The 18943-nt window shown below is 29.0% G+C and overlaps 1 protein-coding gene across 1 annotated transcript in view; it reads right to left on the bottom strand.

The window, feature by feature from the left end:
* Positions 1-6253: 6253 nt before the first annotated feature.
* The window catches only part of LOC107443789 (putative autophagy-related protein 11), a 43960-nt gene continuing 31270 nt past the window's right edge, over positions 6254-18943 (bottom strand). Inside the window, exons 8-10 of the mRNA XM_016057780.3 lie at positions 14759-14815; positions 12880-12975; positions 6254-9338 (exon numbers count right to left, since the gene is read on the bottom strand). Of these exons, the coding sequence (XP_015913266.1) occupies positions 9330-9338; positions 12880-12975; positions 14759-14815 (162 nt within the window). The 3' untranslated portion in view covers positions 6254-9329. The remainder of the gene's footprint in view (positions 9339-12879; positions 12976-14758; positions 14816-18943) is intronic.

The following is an 18943-nucleotide window of genomic DNA, read 5'->3' as shown; positions in this document are numbered from 1 at the left end:
AAAATGTAAATGCAGTTTGGAATTTATAATTATAGAAATAGAAAAACTCTGTATTAAGGATAAAAAAATACTATCAAATGAAAATTGACCAAAAAATGAAGGAATACTAATTGACTATCCCCCCCTCCCCACTGAACACTTGCTTCTGGCGAACATTATTGGAGAGATCACGATTTTATCAGAAAATGTTTTACTGGATGATGGTTGGAGGGATAGTCAACAAGGGATGTTTTGAGCGTAGTATACAAACCCTTCTCAAGGGGGGGGGGAATAATGTGTGTGTCTTAATTAGAACTCAAGATAAAACTTATATTTGCCCCCCCTCCCACTTTAGATGATGCTGCAAATTTAAATACTTTTTTACTTTATTTTAAATATTTTTTTCAATTTTTAAGCATTTAAGTATATCAATTAATAAAATTGATTATTTCTAGAAGTTTTAAATACATATAACAATTGAAATTGATAGTTTAATCTTTTTTTCAGCTTATGAATGATACAGCATCTTATTAACTTAAAAAGACACTTTTTTTTAATTTATACTCTCTTAGCAAAAAATTATTGTTTTGGAAAGCGTTTCATATTTTATATTAATTATTTCACAAACATCATTTTTTTAAACCATACTTTTTAACTTTTAAATCATTCAGTTTCTTATTAGCTAAAATTGAAAACTTTTAATAATTTGAAATACGTACTATATTTTAGATAGATTATTTCATATATTTTTTTTTTATTCTCATATTTTTTTCAACCCCCAAATGAAATAGTATCTTATTAACCGAAAGTGATAGTTTTGAAAAATTTGAAAAACGTTTAATATTTTAGATGGATTATTTCATATTTTTTAATACTTTTATTATCTTTTTTGAAACGGCTAAAAGATACAATATATTTACTAATACTGATAATTTCTAGAAATTTAGAATGCATGTTAAATCTTGAATCTTTTATCTCCAGCAAGTAGAAAATCTTTATTATATTCTGGTTTACATATTAAAGAAAAATTTAACATTTATGTAAATTTAAATTATTTAAAAAAATGAAAATATTAAAGACGGCAGTAAAGGAGTGATATTTTTGTTCAAAATAAATCACAATTTGTTAATATTAAAGCATTAAAGTGTTTACAAGTATATGAAACATAACAAATACCAACTTTTTAGACATTAAAATATTTTAAAATGTCTCTCAGAAAATTTCTTTACAAATTTGGTACAGGAGAGATGGATACCAGCGTGGACAATTTTTATAAATAAACTAAGAAGAAATAAGAAATTACTAAGCATCATTTGGAAGACATAAGGTTTTCTTTAATAACAATTTTAACTTTTATCTTTATTTTAAATTTAACATAATCTCCCTTAGCGATACACTTTTTTAACAATCTCTCTTTCAATTTTTTTCATATTTTATTTCTACACTACAAGCATGACATAAGACTAATGTGGACAAATTATGGAAATGGTTATTTTAACTATTTCTTATAAAAAAGAAAAGAAAATCAAAATGTATCTAAATTTAACCTTAAAAAATACTTGCTTAAATATATTCGTAGCAAAGTTTACTTTATTTAATAATTAGCTACAAAAAATAAAAATACATATAAAACATAAATGCATTAGCTACATAAAATATACATGGTTAAATATGTTCTTTGCTATGTTTATTTCATTTGAATGATAAACTTTATAAAATACGCAAAGTAAAATAAAATATTTAAGATACATAAAAATGTATGCTTAAATATATTCGAAAAAATGTTTTTTTTTATTTAATAACAAGTTAAATAAATATTAATAAGGAACTAAACTATATTCTAAGTAATACTGCATATTAATTTTTTTTATTTATGTCATAAAAACATTAATTAAATGTAAATTAATTAAGTATTTTATTTTATAAAGTACCTTTACTAATAAATATAAATGACATTTCGATCATGTAAACGAACTGCTAAAAAAGTTTTGGAAGAACCCAGCTTACTTCCTTTATTTAAAAAAGGTAGGAATATATTCTTTAGCTTTAGTTTTTTGAGAAAAACAAGTCATAAACCACCTTTGAGCATTAGCTTTATATCATTCTTTCACTGTACATGAACAAATTGAATATAAAAATTTAGCGTTTAAATTGTTAGAGAATGCGTGTGGATGAATTAATTATTTTACGAAATCCTTCAAATTAAATAAATGTCCAAATAAGTGATATGTTACCCACATTATCTCAGAATGCTTCACATAGATTTATCCTTAGTAGCCTCCCCCAATCATGTAATCACGGGAGCCTCATGCCATTATTTCTTTTTATGTTGGTTAATTAAAAATATCGCAAAACTAAAATGACAGTTATGATATTATTGAAATATATTAATCTATAATATCATATCTTTTATTATTTTAGATTAACCAATAAAAAATGTTTAAATGAGCAAATAAAAAAACAAATTTAGAAGTCATATACTTTCCCACCTTGCTTGTAATTTGTCACTTAACACACTTTTGTCCATCTGCTAAAATTTTAAATGGGAAAAACAGTCAGTTATTGACTCGATACTCAGTGGTTAAGGCTCTGAATTGCCACTGTAAAGTCCTGAGATCATATCTCCGTTAAGGGCTTGAAGCCCACATAGCTTCAGATTGATGGGTACCACTGTATCTGTAAGCAGTAGTACGAAGTTATTCATTCAATATTTATTTAAAGGTATACGTTGTAATATTAACACTACAATTTACTAATACAATGCTTTTTTTTAAAAAAAATGCTTGTTTATACCATTGTTAAATATTTTTGTCCATGGGCCATCACTTCGCTTTACTATAGACTCGAAATATTTCTTGCATAGAAAACCTCAAATTTAAAAGCAATTCCTTTTTAGGCAACGCGGTTGCAGACAAAAAAAAAACCAAAGCTTCAATTAACTCTTGTATGTTTGAAAGTCTTATATTTGAAACATTGTTTAAAAGTTTTATATTTTTGTTCCATTGCTTTGTAAAAGAACATCAGTGTAGTGAAACACTAAATTCAAGAGTTACGTATGACGTTTCACTAAACACACTGGAGTAAAGTAGTTGTCTCCAACATTTTTGTTATTCAATTATGGTAAGATATATATTATAGTAGAATAAGATAAAGAAAATCTGAGTCGGTAAAGTTATTTTTACAATAAAGCATAATCGTCACTTTAGAATGCATGTATACGCTAAGTCTTAAAATAAAATTAGTCTTTAAATCAAACATATACACGTAGCACAGAGAGAATATTACAACGAATTTGAACTAGGCGTGACAGAGTGGAAGCAGATAGGAATTAAAATTTTTATATACAATACATTTAATACAGTTCTCAGAGGTTTAAAAATTAAAATATATGTTAATCCTTATTACGCAACTCAAAATAAAAAATTTTAACGGAGAATTTTTGTTCTAATTGATGAACATCAGCCTTTGAAAGCAAACTATAGCCAGCTCATTTCAGATCGTAAGCAAACTAGCAATACTCCACTTGGCGTTTCTTGAATTTTTGATATTCAAAGCACGCCAACATTGGTGCTTTCGGAAGTAAAAGTAATTCTCGTATGGTGTGAAAGCGCGACAGTTTGGAGTAAGATTATTCAATAGCAAGCATTTTGATTTAAATTGCACCCTTTAAATATCGTGTATGAGAGCTCGATTTAATGTGAATCCGATATAAATTGTTTCTTCATACAATATTTTGGGTTGTTCTACATCATATTCGAGGATATTCCACAGCACATACATTGTATTATATTAAGATCCCAATACTGTCTTGGCTAGTACCATCTATTCACTGTATTCATATTCGATGAGATATTACAGCACAGTTTTTACATCGTAATGTATTAAGATACGACGACTATCCTGGCTAGTTCCGCATATTAAATGTATTCATTTTCGAGGAGTTATTAATGCACAGTTTTTGCATCGTATTGTATTAAGGTCTGGTGACTGTCCTGGCCAGTTCCATCCATTCAGTGTATTGTCTTCAAAAAAAATTTGATCTAGCTCTGCTGAGTGTCATAAAGTAACTGTCTTGATAAGCCTGAACTGTAAACCAAAATAGGTCTTCCACTGTTGGAAGCAATTTATTTTGTGTGACATATACGTTTTTCTAGTATCAATATGTGCTTAATGTTTAAATCAGTGGAAAAAGAAAGTTTTTCCACAGCTTCACAGGGATGATTATCTTTAAGAGTAGGGTTTCTAATAAATATACATAATAACAATATTTATAAAGGTATGCATCATATTCTTAAAAAAAAGTTATCAAAATAGCTCTGATTGTTTTTAAAATAGCTATCTATTTCTGTAAGCTTACAATGACTACGCCGAATGAAACAAAAGCCCCGATTAAATTTAAAAGATTTGATTTTGTGTAAAATAAAACTGAAGAACCAGTCAGTGTTATTTCAGGTATATCCACGATGTCTTTTAAATGAGATTTCTTTAGAAAATACGCTTTTCGTGGTGATGACAATCGCAAATCTATGTATTGAGTGTAAAAGTTGTCTCTAATTTTTTTCATTTGAATTGGAATTTCACCTGCAATGTTGTAAATTAAAAATAGTGACACCGAGTAGTACACGATAAAGAAACATGATTCAGGTTCCAAAATTCAGTTTACGTTAGAAAATAACTGTTGAGGACCAGCGAGAAAAATAGCAACAGACACAAACAGTTGACAAATGCAATTGAAACAGATAAAGCATGGAATTTGTGAAATAGTAGCTTGGCCTTCTTTTATGAAAGACATAACGGCAGCGTATCTTCTTATAAGTCCATACTGCTTTTCAAAAAAATGGGTGTTGTTGACGATTTTTGAAAATCAAACAGGAACTTTGTTAAAAACAACGAAGCGGATTGGTAGAGTTTGAGGATTAAGACCAACATCAAACCGAAGACCATCATTGGCAAAGTAAAACTTATTATCATATCTAAGCAAACCAAGAACTTGGAAACTAGCTCATCATTCATCTTCAGATTAAATATAAAGAAAGAGTCCCGATCGTAATTGTATATGGTATTGAATAATATTTGAAAAGATGCATAGAATAAAAGAGGTGAAAGAATAGGTAAAATAATTAATACATTTTCTGATTAGTTCTTTTTAAACGTCTGATGAAATAGTTCAAATCTGCATAATTTCTCACATTGTTTTAAACGCAAAAAAATCTTTTCCCTTTTTCTTCTAAATAAAAGCCACGAGAAAACGTGAAATAACATTCCTAAGAAGTAAGCAAAATTTACTCTGATATCAGATTTACTTTTAATTATACTTCTAATTTTTAATATAACTGTATTTAGACATCCAAACAAGTATAAAATAATGGACAAGAAGGCGACAGATTTAATTTTCTTCAAATTTGAGCTTTTTATTTCCACAAATAGTTAAACAATTAATTAAAAAAGATTTTTTTTTGGAGAATTATGCGTTTTATTTTGGTCGGAAAGAAGAATGATATCCATTTTCAGTTCTCATGAACTAAATTTTGAAATTTCATTTCTTTAAATGTCCTCCTTATAACTTAACACAGAGGATGTTGATAAACTTATCATAAACAGCGATAATCAATATTGTTTAATTTGTTACAATAATACAAATAAAATAAAAAAAACTGAAAGACTGCACAAAATAAAAAAAAAGGGTACATATTTGTATCAATATTATAATCCAATGGAAACCGATCAATGAGGGACATAAATTACTTCACTGGGGTGATTTTTGACCTCCTCCTTTTTCTAAGCTGAAATATAAACCCTAACTCCGTACCCATGCTTACAACGGTTGAGACCGATAAGTTTAATCTAAAAATTTGATAAAAAAATTGGTTTATTTTTTTAGACAAAATATATTTTTTCATCCCTAAAAAAATTTAATACACTTTGTAAAAAAAACATTACAAAATTAGCGGCTTTGAAAGAATTATTATATTTAAAAATTAATTTAATTACTTTTGCAATTAACAAAATGTTAATTTCAAATAAGGGATTTTAGTATATTAAAATTAATAATTTATCCCAGTTTACTAATAACTAAAGTGACATTTAAGTGTGCCATTGAAACCAAATCACTATTCAAATTAAGAATTTTGAAGGAATTTATAATGTTATATGAGTAAACTTTTTTTTTCAAAGTTAGAGAAATGATAACTAATGAATATATAGGTCTGGTATGAGAAAAATTTAATAATAAAGCTGTGTGAAAAACAAGAAATAATGATTCTGCAATTATAAAAATAACATTTCATGATTAATGAAAAATCACAGTAATACAAAACAAAAGCAAATCATCTATTACAAAATAAATAAACTATGAATTTAATAGTAATAAAACTAATTAACTAACAATTTTAGCACACTAAAAGTAATGATTTGTGAATTCAAACAAACATCATTTTAAATAATTTATTACTTAATAGAGAAACATTGAACTTAGAATTCAACTTTATAAAAGTTTTGATTTAGCTTTGACATAGAAAGAGCACACTTAATTACTACGTGCTGCTTATTTCTCTTGAAACCAAATTCGTGCTACCACGCTACCCCCTCGCAATGTGAGCGCTTGGTATCAGATACCTCAGACTACCTATCAGCACCTTGTGGAATCAATGCCACGGCGGGTGCTAGCAGGTTTGAGAGCCAAAGGTGGTCCTACATGTCATTAGCAGGGTGGTCATAATGTAATGGCTTTTCGGTGTATCTAATACTATTTAAAGTTCTAAAATAATTGAGCTAAAAAAAACTTATTTCTTTACTTGCTAAAATTCTAATAGATAAGTGAAAATTTTATTGTATAAGTAAATAAAAATAATGATGAAGCAATTGAACACATTTATATAAAACACAATTTACATATCATTATACACAACATCAATTTCACCATAAAGCTACGATATTAATTTTCTTGACCTGCAAAGAATAATAATATGTCAAATAAAATAAACCCCGTTACATTAAAATGAAGCATATTTATTCAGTAATTTTCAGCAATGAAAAAACATAAAAATTCGAGTTTTATTTTTTAATTTTCAAGAAAACATATTTCTTTACCAATCATAATTGTCTTTATTTATTGAATCAGTTTAAAATAAAGTATAAATATATAACAGGTTTACAAAAAAATATGCTTACAATTTTTAAAGAAACAATACAACGAGTGAAACATTATAACAGTTATTTTATGTAATTACAATAATATAATGAAATGAAAGATCAACAATAGTACTCACAAAACATTAATCATTCAAGCACTTAAGAGTTATTAATAAATTTTAGCATGCTAAAAATGATGACATTTAATGATAAGAATGACAAGCCAATTAAAATAATCTTCTTAAATGTAGACATATTTTTTTAATTAGTGATTTTAAAAATAATGTTAGTTTCAATAAGTAAAATATATTTGTTTTATTTTTCAAAGAACAAACTTAGTCTTAAAATAATTTTTTTTCTTTATTTTAGTTGTTTAAGAAGATTTTCGGTAATAAAATTTAAAATTAGAAAATAAATCTTTAACAGAAATTCAGTTAAATTAGCATGCATATTTATTTGGCTTGTTTAAATTTCTCATTAACAACTATAAAAATGCAAAGAATAAAAAAATTATGAAATAATAACAAATTATAATGAAATTATAATTATAATATTGCTAAATATGCAATCACAATTAATCATTTAAAGGCATAATATCAATCATAAAACACTTAAAACCCTATAAAAAATCATACATAGCTCAAATAATACACATAAGACAAACACTACATATTTTGCTTTGATTCATTAATTTCAAAATCATCTTTTTATAAGGAAAGACATAAAATCTCAGATGGAAATTATAAAGTAAAAGCATAAAATATCAGGATTATTTTCCTTTGTTTGATTTAATAATTTAAGAATAATATTTTATTATTAAAGGTAAAAACACTAAAATCATATTGTTTTTTAAAGCAAAATTATGGGTTTTAAAATTAACATACTTTATTTGGAGGCTTTATTTAGAGATTAGATTTATTTATTATTTAATATTATAAATATATATTTTTTGTGTTTTTAAAAAAGCATGTAATTGAAAGTGAGATATGTTAATTTCATTTTTTCGGGAAACTCGAGATTTTGAAATGAATTCTATTACATGTTTAAGAATATTTGAAGTCTCACAAACTAAAGAAAACGAATTTACCATATATTTATGTATTCTGACTAAATAATTTGAACAGAAAACTTTTTAACAGAAACACACACTTTGAATTATTAGACATATTTATTAAACAACATACTTGTTCCTTCAACAACTTGATTTAATATGATTATCAGAACTCTTTCCCTTAAATCGAATTAATAAATTTTGATTTCTGATAATCATTCTATTAATTCTATTAAATTAAGCCGAAATATAAGCCATATGCCCATTTTTACTTATCCATTATTTCGAAACTTACTAATGTATTCTTTGCAAATCAGATTTCTATAATCACTATCTTCTTATCGAAAACATAATTTAGTCTTTCAATTTAAATGTAATTTTTAAGAATAATTTTAAAGAATCAGATTTTATAATTTTCTTTTTTCAAATCAAATTAATTCAATTAGATTTTTTTCATACTTACTATTTTAATTAAAATAATTCGAGTTATAAATCAAACATATGCTCATTTTGACGAATCAATTTATTTAGTAGCTTACAAGCGCATTTTTTGTGAATTAGAGTTCCGCCATCATTATTTTTTGTTCGAAATTCAACTTATAATGAATTAATATGCAATTTTTTAAAAACAGATTCGATAATTTTTCCTTTTTAACTCGAATAATTTAATTTTAATATTCTATTATCATTTTCATCAAAATAATCCGATTTATAAGTTATACATATTCTTATTTTTACGAATCAATTTTATACACAACTTATAAATGGAATGGAAAGCTTTACCATTATTATTTTTCATTCATTTTTCTTCAATTTTTAAGAATTAAAGATGATTTTTCCATTATCTTATTCATTCAACTTGATTTATAATAATCAATTTAATTGAAATATATATATATGAATATAAATTTTAAGTAATTTATGGAAAAAGAAATCAAGCAAAAGATTTCATAAAAAATTAAAAAAGTTCTTCTTTTGTTAATATGATGAGAAAAATAAAGTTACATCAACACACTTGTTCAGAACAATTAAGCAAATAAAAATAGTATCGAGAAAAGTAGTTGTTCCTTAAAATAGATCAGTAAAAGTCAGTAAAATTTTACAAAACTTAGCAGAAGTTTCGTAACTACTGTCCTTTGTATTTGGTATTCTTTTAGTGTTTTCTCACTTATAAAAGCTAAAAGGAAACAAAATAGATGCATTAGAAAAAATTATAATTAATTCTATGTAAATTTATTAGCAGTTGCTGTTATTATTCTTCCAAAATGATTAAATTACTGCATGCGTATAATATGAAAAAAAAAGATGAGCTTCTACGAAAATTCAGGGTTTTCGTGAAATGTTCTATTTTTTGATATTGTGAAAAATTAACTCATAATTTAGTGAACTCGTGAAAATATGATTCTGTTTCCCAGGTAAAGAAAAAAATTCAAGTGTGTGACTGAAATCTTTGTTATGAGTGTTGCTTTTGTTAAAATTTTCTTCGTCATTTTCAGAATCTATACCTAGCGCAGGTCCTGCTTTAAGTTTTGGTGTTCGTGAGAAAATAATGTCTTGCTTTTGGGAAAAACGCAAGGACTATGGGGACTGTAATTTTAAAGAATTGTTTCAGTTAAATTATGAAAAACTGACGTCATCGACTAAGCTTCTTAAAAGTAGAATTTAGGAATGGTCCGGTTTTACAAAATAATTTGTGGAGTATCCGTTTAACAATTTGAGAAGGACCTGTTTTTGCGATAAACTTACTTGGAGGGTCTGTTTTCAGGATAAATTTCTTTTTGGAAAGGATTCGCTTATATAATAAAACTACTTAAGAAGAATCTGTTTGCACGATAAAATTATTTGAGAAGGATCCAAATTTTCAATAAAATTACTCGTAAAGATCCTTTTTACAAAAACTACCTCTGAAGGATCCGTCTTTACAAAATTACTTCTGTGAGATCCGTTTTTGCAAAAATTACTTCTGTAAGATTCGCTTTGATAAGGATTTGCTTCGAAAAATTATTTCTGAAGGTTCCGGTTTTAATCAAGTTACTTCTGTAGGATTCATTTTTTTAAAAAAAAATACTTCTAAAGTTCTGTTTTTACAATAATTACTGGACTATTAAATATATGATATTTTGAATATGAGATGTAGTAAAATTTTCTGTTGTATCACACCAAAACACAAAAATTGGTGGCAACCAAGGGCGCCGGCAGCGGGGTGCACTTGCACCTCCTGGTTTTTTTTAAACAATTAAGGAGAAACAGAAAAATAAATTTGTTATAAAAATTTTTATATTAAAAATATTTTTATTCGAGAACAAATAATTAAGTAATTATTTATACATAACAATTAAGAATTTTATAACCAAACAAGAATTGTAATCGTCTTGTTAACTGTCCAAATCTGTTTATAACTTTTTCAATGAATTCTGAGTCATCTTTTGATTCTTTTCTTATGCACACAGAGCATACACCAACTACTTAATCTCTCGTGAGACATAGTAAACCAATTCCATGTTTTGATGCATCGCATTGTACTAAAAGTGCGTTCAATAGTGCACATAGTAGCTGGGGGAGTTAGGCCAATTTTGACTGCCTCCGCTCCACCTGGATAAAACGGTGTGGCCTGAATAACTAAATCGATGTATGCGAGGGATTTATAAGAATTTTCTCTATTAAAACAGATGAAAAAAATTAACAGATGAAATTATATGTAATAACAAAACAAAATGTAACAAAATATTTTTACTTTTTTGGGGGGGAGGGTAGTTTCTTAGAGGGTTGCAGCCCCTTTTATATTATTCTGTCGGCACCCTTGGTGGTAGCAACTTCATTACAAAACTAGAAGTTAAGTGAGAGGTGTCAGAAAAAAATACATAAATTCACAGCAGATGGGACGCAGGTGTCCCACCTGCGTCGAAGGCTTAACAGTCACCATTAGCCGCAGGGCGATGAAATACAACAAATTGAGATTAGAAAATTGTCGACGAGTAGCCATCGTCACGTTTTCGTCGAAAATTCCCCCCATGTGCATTTTATTATCAAATTTATTAAAAAATTTGGAATTAATGTGAATGTTTCATAATATTCATTTTTTTTCCTTTCCTCCAAGCCCTGAGCATGTACCTAGGTTATGAAAACCCTTAACCATATAGCCCAGGACTTGGCCGCTGGTCCAGCTCCACTCCAGCCTAAATAACATAAAATTAAAAAAAAAAAAATTAGAAATTAAAAAAAAAAAAAGAATAGATTTTACTGAAAGTGTGGAATTTAAGAAGAAATTAGACAAAAAAAATATTATACATGTGAAATGGGAAGTTATTAAAATTTTAATAGATAGTCATTATCCGCTAAGAAGTTCATTACTGTTATTAATCTTTTATTTAAAGTATTGTTTGTAATAAAAGTTTTCTGCCAAATTTCTAAATTTGTTGGGCTAGGTTGACGACTATGCCAGGAGACAGTGTAGGAACAACTAGTGAGATAATGTTCAGGCGAACCTTGTTGGCCGCAGGTGCAAAGATCAGTATCTGTTATATGCAGGTAATTAAAGAAGGTTGGAAATGGTCCATGACCCGTCAAGAACCAGATGACTTGTTTTGGAGGAATTGTTTTGAAAAAAGTAACATTGTTAATAATTTTGAATAGACGTCTGCCTCTGTCTGAATTATTCCATTGAAATTGCCATTTTGTTAGAAGAGAATCTTTAATACGTCGTTTAAGATATGAAACTGGAAGTGGGTATACATAATTTTTCGGTTGTCTCGTAGATTGTTTAGCTAAATCATCTGCTTTTTCATTACCTACTCTATTGCTGTGTGCTTTAATCCAGGAAATTTGAATTGATGTGTGTTGTAGTTCTTGTTGAATATCAAAAGAAATTCTATTACTTGTGCCAAAATCAAGTATTGATGATATTGATGATTTTGAGTCTGACCAGATTACATAAGTATCGTTATTATTGAAGTTTTTTTCCATAATATTCTGAAATTACTTTATTTCATCCCTTGTTCATAACAATATTCTTCATTTTAGAAATGAACCTTGAAAAGTTCACCAAGCGTAAACAGCGCCATAAAAGAGTGAAGAATTCCCTCAACAGCCCGTTGCGTGCCAGGTAGGTTAAGACTTCACAATCATGACTTACATTATTAAAAATAAACACTTTTTTACATCGTTTCAAATTTTAATTTTTTAAAAAGTGTCCACTGTTAAAAATGCTACAACAGATCACTGGCGAGTAGTAGCATATTTAACGTGCCAAATACCTGCAATTCTGCTTGGTGAAACCAAACGAATTTAAGGCAGAGGGTGCATTTTTTGGTTTTCAGTGGCGCCATTTATGGCCAAGAATACGACTTCAGTTACACACACGTCACAGCCCGTTTATAGAGTAAACTCATTCATACAATCACAGATCGTAATTTTGGCCTGATCCATAGAACGATCCATTTCCCATTCAGTACCCCCAGAGGTATTAACTTGTTACGGGAACACGAGGAACCCGACATATTTAACGTGCACCAGTCATCATTTACTAAAACTTCGGCCAGCAGCTACCGAACTTACGACCTATTGAACATGGGCCCAATTTCCTACCAACCAAACTATCCCGGCGAACATTTTGATCATATACCTAGTCCTAGTAATATGATCATGCACCTAGTCTTTAGAATCAAACTTAGGTCTACGAAAATTTTACCCACCACACAAATGGAAAAGTTTGAACTCACCTCCATAAACTCCTGGGGAAATTCTTCGATGCATTTCATTAAGCTTCCGGCAGATAATAATGACGAATAATCGTTATATGCCTTGCTTGAAAAGTCCTGAAAAATATTGACAATATTATATTTTCTTGTAATCTGTTCCACTCCTCAACCTAAGCGTATGATAGAAACAATTTAAGAACTAATTCCATTAAAAGTTATAAAAATATGCTAGGATGTTTAAAAAAAATTAAAACTATTAGAATTAAAAGTTAACTGCCTGGAATTGATTTGCTTAGTTTAATTTAACCACTCAACTAGATCAATTGAAAAGGAGAGCTGATTAAAGAACTTAGAAGAATCAATTTTTTAAAGAAAAACTAGTGGCAGCGTTATTTGATGTAGAAATTCGATATTAAAATGAAATATAAAATTAGAAACATAAAATAGTAATATAACATTAAATACCTGAGACGACTATTAAAAAGAAAATAAACATTAAAATAAAAAATAATAATTTCTAAACTAAAAATTGCTTTTACAGGTAAGATGTCCACGAAATGGAAAATGATATCAAAGACAGCATATATTTTACAACATAACATTATGAAAGGGAAAAGAAAACAAGCTAATTAACAATAATTTTTTGGAAAAAAATTAGAGCCAAAGTTATTTTATGTAGAAATTTGCTATTTAAATAAAATATAACATTAGAAATATCAACTCGTAATATGAAACTAAATACCAGAAACTAATAGAATACAGAATTAGCATTAAAATAAAAATAAAAATTCTTAATATTTAAATTAAAAAATTTTAAATGATACCAAAGATGCTTCATCGCACAGATGGACGTTGGCGTATACGCCGTGAAACGTCTGAAAGCAAACATCCTGCAACATTTGCCAGAGGGCTGCAGGCTGGAGGAGGGAGCAATATGGTTTGGGGAATGTTTTCTTGAGATTCGCTGGGTGCACTCATCATTATGGAAGGCACGATGGATCAGCACAAGTACGCATCTGTCCTTGCGGACCATGTCCACTCCTATTGCGAAGGATTTTTCCTTAGAATGATGGCATCAACCAGCAGGACAATGCGAGGTGTCCTACAGCTCGCAGTGTATGTGCGTGGTTCGAAGAGCACCAGGATGAATTTACCGTACTCCCCTGGCCAGCAAACTCACCGGATTTAAACTCAATCGAGAATCTGTGGGACCATCTCGATCAGGTTGTTAGCGACATGGATCCTCAACCGCGTAATCTAGCGCAGCTGGCCACGGAGTCGGCATTGCTCAACATCCCAGTGAATACCTTCAGAAACCTAATTGACTCTCTTCCTGCACGTCTCGCAGCGGTTCGCTCTGCGTTATTCTGGATTTTGACAGGTGGTCACATTAATGTGACTGGACTGTGTATTTTACAACATAAAAATAATATACGAGAAAGAAAACAAACTAGTAAAAAAGATACAAATTTTAAAAAAAGTTAAGAGAGTAGAATGGACAGATGGAAATTAAATTATTTCAGTGCAATAAGTCAAAAACATTAAGCAAACGAGTTAGGTAAGGTTTGGTTTAAATATATATATATATATATNGTTTCGTAAATATATATATATATATATATATATTGATGAATTTATCTCTACCTACAATATGATAGTTGATTGATCGAGAGAAAAAATTAAAGAAAGTTTAGATTTATTAGTAAATGAATAGATTTCATAATGAAGAAAATAAAACTTTAAATAAAAATAACTTTTTACCGTAAAAAACAGGTTTCAAAAGAAATAAAGCATAAAAAACTAAAATGAATAGCTTCCATAATGAAGAGAAAAAAACTTTAATTTAAAAAATAAAAATATTTACAGTATGTATCAAAAGCAATAAAGAAAACTAACATACTGTTTTTACATCAACATAATTGCTGTTCATAACATCCACTGGCTCATTTTTCACAATCTAAAAAATTCAAAATAAGTAAGAAATAGGCTAAAATTCACATTATATTGACATACATGACGTCTTATAAATTATACGATTACACTTGGAAAAATTTTGGCGCATAGCCATCGTTTTTGGTGTTGAGGTAAATTAGATATATTATTAAGCAAAGATGAAATTAGTTATATGCTGTAGTCATTCTATAAAATTTTATATCAAATTGACAAGATCACAATTGTGCTTTCTTTTAAAACGAAATGTTTTTGCACTGAAGCTATTATGATTCCAATGCTCAAGAAAAACTATGTAGTCAGGAAGCAAACAGACAAAAAATGAATAAGTAATCAAATAAAACTATAACAGCATAAAGTATTAAAAATGTGACTGCATGGACTATAAGAAAATTGAAAAGCAACACCAAAGATAGTGGCTGCTGCACTCCAAAATTTTTCACTGCTTATATATGGTTGATTTTACCAGGGGTCTGTTTAGAAGAAATCTGGGTTCGTTAACGGACCCTTCACAAAATAATTTAAATCTGGGTCCGTTAACGGACCCTTCACAAAATATCTTTTCACAAAAACGGACCCTTCACAAAATAATTTATCTTTTAATCAGGCCTTTCACAAATTTGTTTGGACCCTACACAAAATAATTTAAATCTGGGTCCGTTAACGGACCCTTCACAAAATATCTTTTCACAAAAACGGACCCTTCACAAAGTAATTTATCTTTTAATCAGACCCTTCACAAATTTGCTTATCTTTATTATTGTTGTGTTAATTGATTGATGTAAAATTTTGAAGCTTTTAAATCAATTTCTAAATGCGAGTTGACTCTCGATTATTCGTTCTGCTATTTGTTCAATTTTATATTGTGCGACTTTAATTGATGCAAAATTTTGAGGCCTATAACTAAATAGGAGTTAACTTACGACTATACATTTTGTCGTTTATTCAATTTTATGGTTGGCTACTTAAATGGATGCAAAATTTTAAAGCTTATACGTTTTTTTTTTCTAAACAGAGTAAACTTAAATTTATCTTAATTAAGCGTTTATTTTTCAGAAAATCCTATCTCACTATTTGTTTGTGGTTTTAATTAATGCTAAATTCCGTAAATTATGTATCTGTTTATAATTTGACTTACTCCAAACATTACATCGCAAAAACATTAAAATTTATCCGTTTCTGTTTCGTTTAGTTTGATTTGAATCCGTATTATTCTCACTGCTTGATATTTTAACTTTATTTTAAAAATACGCGTGTGTATGCTCCTTAAAATAACCGACGTTATTTTAAACTGTACCTCAAAATTACTTTATTGACTACCGTACTTATTGCCGTATATACTTAATTGCCGTTCCTGATCTACAAAAATGATACCAACTACTCTACACCTACAAAAATGATATCAACTACTCTACATCTACAAAAATGATACCAACTACTCTACATCTACAGAAATGATACCAAGTACTCTACATCTACAAAAATGATACCAACTGCTCTACATCAACAGAAATGATACCAACTACTCTACATCTACAGAAATGATACCACCTACTCTACATCTACAGAAATGATACTAAGTACTCTACACCTACAAGAATGATACCAACTGCTCTACATCAACAGTAGTGCAAAGGAATATTACTGATAAATTATTACATTATGTTAGAAGTTTTATTCTGAAATTACAGTATAAGTTCCGGCAGCTGTCTGTCCATTCAATTAACCATTAAGTTTATGGTTGGGAAATTTTTGTTATCTTTGCGGTTTTGAAAACATTTACAACTCGTACGGTCAATTTTTATTTGTATTTTTATCATAAAATTAGATTACTACAGTAAAAATTTAGGTAAAAAACAGAAGGTGGCGGTGCTTCTAATTTTTTACTTAAGCGGGTGAAAGGGTTGATGATTTGCTTATTTTTGCTAACAAAAGGAGCGGGGGATTCCAAAAATATGCTTACGTAATATATTTTAGCGTCCCCTAAATGATCAAACTTTTTTGGTGGAATACGGACTAAAATATCATTAGCTGCTGCGATTATACTAACAACAAAAAAAAAACGATCTACTCATTATGATGAATATGCTTAATGTGGGAACGTTTGACTTCCATTGAGATGACCAATGCTTAATGTGGGAGCGTTCGACTTCCATTGAGATGATCAAAGTCCTTCGAATCCTATCTAGGGGGTCTGTTTAGAAGAAATTCGGGTCCGTTAACGGACTCTTCACAAAATATCTTTTCATAAAAACGGATCTTTCACAAAATATTTTAACTTAAAAACGGACCCTTCACAAAATAATTTATCTTTTAATCGGACCCTTCACAAATTTGTTTATCTTCATTATTGTTTTGTTAATCGAATAAACCCTTCCCAGGAAAGGGGGAGGGTGAAAGACAGATGTAAACGAACTAAATTTTGTCTTCAGCAGACGTTTCTTTCTTTATTCGTCCGAAATGAATATTCTGCGTTCAGCAGTATAGGCTAAATACCAAATATTTATATGTTGCATCGCTAATTTAGTAGCTGCAATTGCTGATTATTTTTTAAAATTTAATTTTTTTAATCATTATTTTACAGTGTTGAGCATAATCTTGTATGTCTTTACAATTTAAAAACTCCTTGAAAAAGTTTTTTCGCAGTAACGGACCCTATTTACACAAATTCACAAAAGCAGGACCCTGATTGAAAGAATGTGACTTAACGTTTATTTTATATGCATCAATTACGAGTAATTTTTTCACAATTTAACAAAAAACGGACCTTTCACAAAATGTCTGGACAGATCCCTGCCATCGGTGGCTAGTTGATACGAATTCTTCTCCCGGTTTGCCCTGACCTCACATCTGACATAAAATATCTTCAATGATAGAAGGATCATGGTTACCGTCCGGCTAACCGGAGGAGGATTTCATGTTTTTCCTCTACATGTAAGACAAAGATCCATCAAAAAATCCTTCACGAACGCTAGTTTAACCAAATGCTTGATATAGGAGCTACCTTGTCTTCTGGGTAGGGTTCAAAATTACATGGAAATGGAGTTTGACATTGATAATCGTAAATTCAGAAATGGGTCGGCTGTTCAACACCGGTTATAAAAAAATACTTTATGTAAAGAATAAAATATTTTATTAAATTATAAATTTGCTTCTCGTGTTTGCATGTGTTGACATGAATAAAATAAGCTAAATTATTATTTAAAAAAAAAAAAAAAAAAAAAAAAAAAAAAAAAAAACAGTTTTAAACGTTGAGAAACCCAATTTTTTATCCTTTATTTTTTCCGTTTCGTATTGAAAAACTTGATGAAAAATGCTCATGGAATGTTTTAAAAATTTATGTTCTTGTCATAGTTAAATAAAAATATATAAATTTTTGCGATTTCTTTCTTCATTGGCAATTTCATATAAATAATCGAAGCATTCAATAAATATTATTATGGCTATATTAAAATAAGTTAACTATTGAAAGCCCGATAATTCTGCACTGTTAGAGTTTTTATTTTAAAATTATGGTAAAATAGCAGCAGCAGTCTGTTTACCTAATTAAACATAAAGTTTATGGTAAGGAACATATTTTTTACCTTTCTGGTTTGAAACAATTTACAACTAGTATGGTTATGACACCATGAATCTATATGGTTTTTTCAACCATTTACAACTAACATGATTGCAAACGTGAAAATGAAATTTAACTGGACATAGGAGCTAAGTTTTTCGTTAGGTAATGGGCATTGGGGAGTGTAAGACACAAATTGGTTAGTGCAAGACACTGGAAACTCTTCATATGCTGAAGGAAATATTGTGGTGTCAACGCTGGAACTCAAACCAGTTTTGTCGGTCATGAGACTGACAGTAACAAGTTATCCTTCTCAGCTGTAATGTGTGTAGGGTATCTACCACTACAAAATTACAATTGCAATTCACTAGTATATATAAGCCGTTTGTACTCGATTTTTTTTATGTTGGGGTACCTTTTCATAGATGACGGTTGACATGGTTGAAAACTACTCTCCCCACATTGGTGACCTTCGGACGTGATGTGACACACACAGTTGACACTAACGCCCACTTCGTTGGATGGTCCACATTGAACAGTTGACTTGCTACTTGTGACTGCGACATTATCCACCTC

Source organism: Parasteatoda tepidariorum, chromosome 10 (genome assembly GCF_043381705.1).
Source record: "Parasteatoda tepidariorum isolate YZ-2023 chromosome 10, CAS_Ptep_4.0, whole genome shotgun sequence".
Classification (NCBI taxonomy): domain Eukaryota; kingdom Metazoa; phylum Arthropoda; class Arachnida; order Araneae; family Theridiidae; genus Parasteatoda; species Parasteatoda tepidariorum.
The sequence above is the reverse complement of the archived record's forward strand: the minus strand, read 5'-3'. Positions and strand labels throughout refer to the sequence as shown.